Here is a 7,292-nt window from a genome sequence, read left to right as displayed (position 1 = left end):
AATGATAGGGGGCCTAAGCCACCAGTAAAGTCCTCCACAACTGGCAGTGAGTGGGGGTGAGAATCTAAAGGCTAGGAGGACCCTCGCATACAACCCAGTCGTCAAATACTCACTGCCGCTCACTACTTCCCCACAAAGGATTTTTATGGGTAGAAAAGCTAAAATTCTAACCTTATGTCAGGACTCAGGATCCACAAGCGAACCAAAGGACAATCTCAGTAACAGTTTCCATGGGTCCAAGGAATTGGAGTTACTTATATTTTTCCATTCAAGAGTTCTTTTCTTATGTTTTTACAAATAAGGTTGGTCAACAGAAAACAGCTCAACCTGATTGAAAATCAGTTGAAAATCAGATCGAACCAACCGATTGACAACCTTTATGTGACCATTCAACAACAGTATTGAAGGTGTGAAGTATAGAGCTTTACCACTAATGGAATCGTTGAGCAGGAACCAAGTCAATAAAGGCTAATGGGCATCCACACGAAGCATCATTCGTTAGGTAAGAGGTCGAAGGCTTCATTCACACAATCACACCTTGACCTCTTACCTCACTTCAGTCCTCTCAAAGTCTCAAGTACTTTCAGGCAAAAAGAAAGCTCCCAGCTTTGCGTGCTACATGCAATTTCTCTATCGGCTTGTGGGGTTATAGTATAACTAGATTACTAGTATATAAACTGCAGAGAGAGTCCCATGGCTGAGCAAGTCGCAGGAAGGGATGGAGTCTCTATGGAAGGAGAGAAAAGCTTACCCACTCTTGGGTTTTTTGTCTATAGCTGTTTTTTTCTACCTGAACTTCTGTGACGATCTTGCATTCCCGATTCTATGGCAGCCAAAGATGATGGGTTTTGTTGGTACCAACTCCACTCAGTTCGTCATCAACGATGATAATAGGGAACAATCAGTATTCTATGTTAATGGGTGGAATTCGTATTGGTTGATGGAGGTGAGTGTGTGGAGCACTTCGAGGTCTAAGGTTTCTGAGATGTTCAGGAGAGGTTCTTTGATGGGGATGACTGTTTGTCGGACATGGGCATTCAGTGATGGTGATCGGCATGATGCTCTTCAGATTGCACCTGGGGTCTTCAATGAAATGGTCTTTCAGGTACGTCGAGGCCTCTCAAATTTAAACTCAACCTCCAATACCCCTTCCCCCCACCAGGTGTTTGTTGAATTGAACTGCTTCGTTCTGCCTAGAGGAAACTGAATTTCCTGTTCTCTTCAGTTTCATGTTAAGTTCACAGAAATTTCTAAACATTAGTGTTACAGTTCTAGAACTCAACCCCATAAACCGGCTTACAAGGTGAGGGGACCAAGACCATATCAACCTACATCAATTCCCACTCCAGAACAGGTAGCCCTTTCTAGGCAGCTCTCACTCTGCTCCAGGGTTTCGGGTTGGCAGCAGGTAGCCCTTTTCTAGGGGCTCTCACTGTGGCACCAGGTCACCCCTTCCGCACGCGGGTTGGGCTGAGGATCGGATGCTCTGATACCACTGTTACAGTCCTGGAAGAATTCAACCCCATAAACCGGCTTACAAAGTGAGGGGACCCAAGGCCATATCAATCCACATCAGTTCCCATAGGAAATTAATGTGGGACCAGCCCCCATAAGCTGATATGGGATCGTAACAATTAGCTGCAAAACTTACATGAGCTAGGTTGATATGAAAATATAATCATAAAAAATTATAGAAGGGAGAGAAGACTCTATTGGTGCCTGGTTTATCAGTTGGAATCATCAAATGTCTGACTCTCAATTTCAGGGGCTAATCACCCAGTGGTTTCACTAACTTCTTACTCAGAATTCCGATCTCAGGGGTAAAGTTTGAATTATTAATTTTTTTTTTTCGGGGGTGGGGGGTGGTGTGTGGGGTGTGGGGTGTCCTTTTTGAAGATTCCATATGGCTCTGCTCAAATTACTTAGAATATCCTTTTTTGTATTAAGAAAATTGAGGGAGGAGGGGGGGTGTCCAATTTGTGTACTTCTTATTGTTGTACCATTGGTGAAGTTGTTTATAGTTGGACTGATGTCCACATTATCCACCTGGACAGCCAAGAATACGACTACCGAGCTTTCCTTTCTTTGTGTATGACCTATCTGTTTTCTTTTTGGCGTATGTGTAATCCATTGACCTCAGTTTTGAAAATGGTTTTATTCTTTCAGTTGCAAGAAAAACAGTATCTTGTTAAATTAAATGCAATCCCTCCCCAAACACCGACAGAAAAGTATGGAATTTCACATTGCATTGCTAAATAATCAGCTCTACTTTGCCATATACATTTTCATTGATGAAGTCGTCCTACCTTCGGACTGATGAAGTCATGCTCGTGAGTTTCAGTTGGCTTACAATGATGAAGGGGTGGTTTTTATGAAGTCAACTTAAAATATATTTTGTAATTTAATGTCCTTACTATATGGACCATATAAAACTCCCAAAATATTCCAAAGGTTGCTATTTCTCTGATCATATATGCTTGATTTTATATTATTTGAACTCCTGAAATAATTTATTTGGTTTATTTTATTTTATTTTATTTTTTTTTCTGGAGTGTGTGTTGTTGTTGTTTAAAGAAAGCACCTTAACTATTACTAGTTTTTGAAACATCTTAAAGTGGTATATCTACAAAAGTAATTTGCTAGTTACAATTTCCATTGCTTTGCCCATTCTATGTGATGCCAATATTTGGATCATAATTGAATGACTCCATTTGCTTTCAGGGCTTGGATTTTGTGATAGCTGAAGCAAAGAAACATCAGATAAGGTTAATCCTTTGTCTAGTAAATAACCTGGACGCCTTTGGTGGAAAAGATCAGTATGTAAAATGGGCACAAGAAGCTGGAGTCGATGTCTCGTCCTCGACTGATTCATTTTTTTCACATCCAACTATAAAGAGATACTACAAGAATTACATTAGGGTATGATTGTGAACATTGTTTTGCAAATTTGTAGGAATATATTGTAATCCCTTGCTTGAAGAAGGATCCGTGTCCCAAATATCTCCTATCGTGAAGCTTATTGTGAAATTAGATATCTGAAAATCCTGTTCATTTTGTCTGGTAAACATTTCACAAGGGAAGGGTGGCAAACATAGAATGATTTTTAGCTCTAGACGTCCATGCATCTGACTTCTGCTCTGACCTACATTTACTGTGCACATGGCATAGATGTAAAATTATCAATATCAACCATTTGAATATTAGATGGACCCTTCTAGGATATGCATGATACTGAGAACTAAATTTAATAATCCTGTCCAGTTCTAGATTTTCTTTTGAACAGTTCATCATACTTGTTGTGACCATTTATGATTTTGTCCATGAATCTGCTGAGTGAAGTGCTTGATTCTTTGGCCGCTTTGGTTTCCCATTAATAACTTTACTGCACTCAGTCTTGCATGTTTATTGAATATCAACTCAACTAAGCTTTGCATACTTTACTAAACCAAGAAGCGTCCCAGTGCATGAGGCTCCCACTACTTCAGGGTCTGGGAGGGGCAAATGTATGCAGCCTTACATAGTATTTAATGGATTATGTTGTCTCAGTTAGCTTAGCTCCTGTTATTATGAGGAATTGTCATCCCCTTGTACTTCTTTACAGCTTTCATACTATTAATGTAGTCTAACATTCTCATGTTGTTGATCTAAAAACGGTAATCTCTCCTAAACCCTTGAACTTCATAGTTCCTTCTCTCAGCACTACAAATCTTATGAGAAGTGAAAAATAATCAAGCAATCGCCATATTATTCTTTTCTGCTTCGACCAACAAAGGTTTGTCTTCCATTCACTTTATACAGAATGTAAGCCTTTATATTTCCATAACAAATTTGCTTTTTGAAATATGTAACTTAGATACTTGGATTACTTGAAGCCTTGATCATGATCCAAAGGCGTGATTGGTAACTGAATGCCTCACTCAACATATATTTTTATACATATTTAGAGCCCTCCCCCACCACTCCTCCCACACCAAAAAAAAAAAAAGACGCGTATGAACCTGTTAAGTCATGGTTTGGTTTGCATTTACAATGTCCTTTCAAATATGGAAGTAAAATTGTGGACAAACGGACAATTTACTTGTTTTAGAATTAATGGATCAATAGTGTGAAATTATACTAAAACTGAACTGTAACACCATGTTATCACAATCTGTAATTTTTATTTTATATATAAAATTTTAGAAAACTGTGGCCCAACTCTTGAGTCAACCTCAAACCCTGGTGACCCAAGTCAGCTCCATCTGTGCCTTCCTAGTTTCTATGTCATTAAGTGAGATTTGCATCATCTTCCTAGACCTGTGTCTTCATTTCATGTTTCTCTCTTTCAAATGTTGCAGGCAATTTTGACAAGAAAGAACTCATTAACTGGACTGAGATATTCTGAAGAGCCAGCAGTATTTGCTTGGGAACTCATAAATGAGCCACGCTGCACATCTAGTTCATCTGCTCCTTTTCTTCAGGTGCAAAATAGTCCAAACCTAACCTCTTGGTTTACATATTTTACCTCTTGTTCCTGTAGACATTTAACATACCCTGCAAATGGCACTAATCGAAAGATATTTCACTTGGGGGCATTCTACATATTTGACATACATTTAAGATTTCTTATCTCACAGATCAATTCCTGTTGGATGATTATAATCATTAGAAAAAAAAAAAATGCTTAAGATCATCCAATGTGGGTGATCTCATGGGAAATGTTGGATCCCCACTTCCTATGTCTGCCATGACCTTTAGTAGATTGGATTTTTATGCTACCCCTGTTGATACTTTTTTTCTCCTTTCCTTTTCCTATGGTTAATTTTTGGCTTGGATTCCCATGCATCTTGGGAGAACAGACTTGGATAACAGAGATGGCTGCATTTATCAAGAGTTTGGACCAAAATCATCTGGTGACAGTTGGACTCGAAGGGTTCTACGGATCACAAACAACTGAAAGATCTGGAGTGAATCCTGGGGAATGGGCAGCCTCACTTGGAACAGATTTTATTCAGAACTCAGCAATTGAATATATTGATTTTGCTTCTGTACATGCATACCCTGAGAGCTGGTCAGCCAATTTGCTGGGACTCGGTTTAAGAACAAATGATGTTTTGTCTCCAGTGAACCCAACCATGGAGGTGTAAGCCAAACTTTACTGATCTGAAACTTTCAATTAGGTGAGGTTCGCTTGTATTTGATCCAGTCCTTCACACAACAGAGGATTTTGGACTTCCTCTGTAGGAATCAACATGGATGGATACCCCAAAAGAGAGTTTAGGGTACAGGTGAACAAGTTAATCATCTTGGCCTTTGCAAATGTGGTGGTCCCATATTGTAATATGCCTCATCTTACAGGCTTTACAAGAGGTTCAGATCAGTGAATTGGTGGGCCACTTGGGGTTCAATGAGGACTGTGGCTTGGTTTCATCAAATCATTTTACATTCATTTCTTAAATTAATGACATCTTATGATGAGTCTCTTGCAGGATCACTGATGCTGATCTGGAAGAAAAAGCACGTTTTCTTTCACGTTGGGTGGATTACCATATTAATGATGCGGAGAGAGTGCTGAAAAAACCAGTCCTTTTCACAGAGGTTGGCTCTTCACTGCACACCAATAACCAAGGAACAAATGATCGAGATTTTTTGCTAAAGATTACTTATGATAAAGTATACGAGTCAGCAAAGAAAAAGCAGGCTGGAGCAGGAGTCTTAATTTGGCAGTTAATGGTTGAAGGAGTGGAGAGCTACAATGATGAATTCTCCCTTGTAGCATGGGAGCACCCATCTACTTACAAACTGATTTTAGAACATTCATGCAGACTGCGAATCATGTTTGAGAAAGGCGAGACAAACAAGGAAGTTAACCATGCAGATCCTTGCTTTGGCAGCTAGGCCGTTGATGGATATTGTTAAATTGATTTTCATTCCATAGTTGTCTGTATTAAATGAAAAGGAAGTCCAAAATGTTTGAGGTACATACCATCTGTTGCTAATGGCTTGATGGGGATCTGTTCTGAGAGAGATATTAACTGAAGTATCGAGTTCATGGAGGAAATTTGAGCTGATTGGAGGGCAAAGATCCATGGTGTCCATGTAGCTGACACCATTTATTTGGGACAAGGCTGAGTTGTTTTTGTTTTTGTTGTTTAGAGAAATATGATATGAAGGGCCATGCTTATTATCCAACTGGTTTGGCTTCATCGAAGGTGTAAATGTTGTAATGAGATTATTTGTTGTAATAAACTGAATACGTTTGTTGATATATACCAAAATTACAGGGAGAAAAGATTAGTTTGTGATTATTTAGCATTGAACTTATACCCTTATGCCATCTATGTAATCCTTCTGCATGGAACTCAGATGTATACCAATGGCCTTTGATCAACTATTGGCAGGATGACTCGATTTCTTTAACACTACTGGTAATAATTTTATGTGCTACAGGTTGCTTTTATTTCATATTCTGATGGATGTTCAAGAAGACCATTTATAGCTTGAAGCAACTTGTGTTCCACCAACAAAAGTAAGAACAAGAACCTAATCTCTTCCTTACAGATTTAAGAGCCCCACTTTTTATTTTGTAGGTAATCTCAAGGACTCTACTAGGAGCTATTACTCAATAGATGTTGGCAGTGGTGAAGCACCTTTATACTTAATTTGGTAATCCATTACTTCTGGGATGCATTTGCATCTGTTCTCTCTTCTGGGTTCCTTTGAACGATCTTTCTTCATCACCCACAACAAAATGGAAACATCAAGAGTTCATGGGGTGTTGACAGAATGAACCTAGATTCAAATCGAAAAAGCTTTCCTCATTCTGATTTGTAGCCTTATTGTTTATTGTAAGTTCCTTTGTTTCCCACAGTTCACTCAAATGTACCTTCAAAATATGGGAACTTATAGAACTCTGAACCAGCTTTGGTTTGGAATACTGTAAAATATTTAATCACGACACCAATGGGATCAACAGATCTATAGAGTAAACCCAAGGGAGTAGCTGAGCTGGCAAGGGACCGTGTGCTTCCGAGTTAGACTCCTCTTACCTCCTTGAGGAAATCAAATATCAATCCAGTTATATAAATAGGGAGAAAAAACCTTGCTGGTGTAGCAACACCAGTGCACAGGGCTAATGAGAGGGTGAATGGGAGCATCTTTAGTGCATAGGATGGGGTTGTGTGGAGTGGGGTGGCAAAGCCACAAATTCAAGTGTTTCTTCATATTTGCATTTACACTCTTTCCTTGAACAATTAGAGTTTCGTCTAAAAAAAACTCCTAAAAACAAGTCATTCATTCTTGCATCAATGGTT

At 39.1% G+C, this 7,292-nt stretch overlaps 1 protein-coding gene across 1 annotated transcript; it reads left to right on the top strand.

The window, feature by feature from the left end:
- Positions 1-212: 212 nt before the first annotated feature.
- LOC122059253 (mannan endo-1,4-beta-mannosidase 6-like) lies at positions 213-6,266 on the top strand. The gene is made up of 5 exons (XM_042621943.1): positions 213-1,105; positions 2,722-2,919; positions 4,338-4,460; positions 4,839-5,050; positions 5,469-6,266. Exons 1-5 carry the CDS (start codon positions 719-721, stop codon positions 5,875-5,877), a joined length of 1,329 nt encoding a protein of 442 aa, XP_042477877.1. The 5' UTR covers positions 213-718; the 3' UTR covers positions 5,878-6,266.
- Positions 6,267-7,292: the final 1,026 nt, after the last annotated feature.

This window comes from Macadamia integrifolia, chromosome 13, assembly GCF_013358625.1.
Source record: "Macadamia integrifolia cultivar HAES 741 chromosome 13, SCU_Mint_v3, whole genome shotgun sequence".
Lineage (NCBI taxonomy): Eukaryota > Viridiplantae > Streptophyta > Magnoliopsida > Proteales > Proteaceae > Macadamia > Macadamia integrifolia.
This window is presented reverse-complemented; position numbering and strand designations above follow the sequence as displayed.

What these genes read in the sequence shown, in the direction of transcription:
- LOC122059253 (XM_042621943.1), top strand. Translation starts at nt 719, where the DNA reads ATGGAGTCTCTATGGAAGGAGAGAAAAGCTTACCCACTCTTGGGTTTT. An exon ending in TCAATGAAATGGTCTTTCAG is followed by an intron (nt 1,106 to 2,721) that starts GTACGTCGAGGC and finishes ATTTGCTTTCAG; the next exon opens with GGCTTGGATTTTGTGATAGC. An exon ending in CATCTGCTCCTTTTCTTCAG is followed by an intron (nt 4,461 to 4,838) that starts GTGCAAAATAGT and finishes TTGGGAGAACAG; the next exon opens with ACTTGGATAACAGAGATGGC.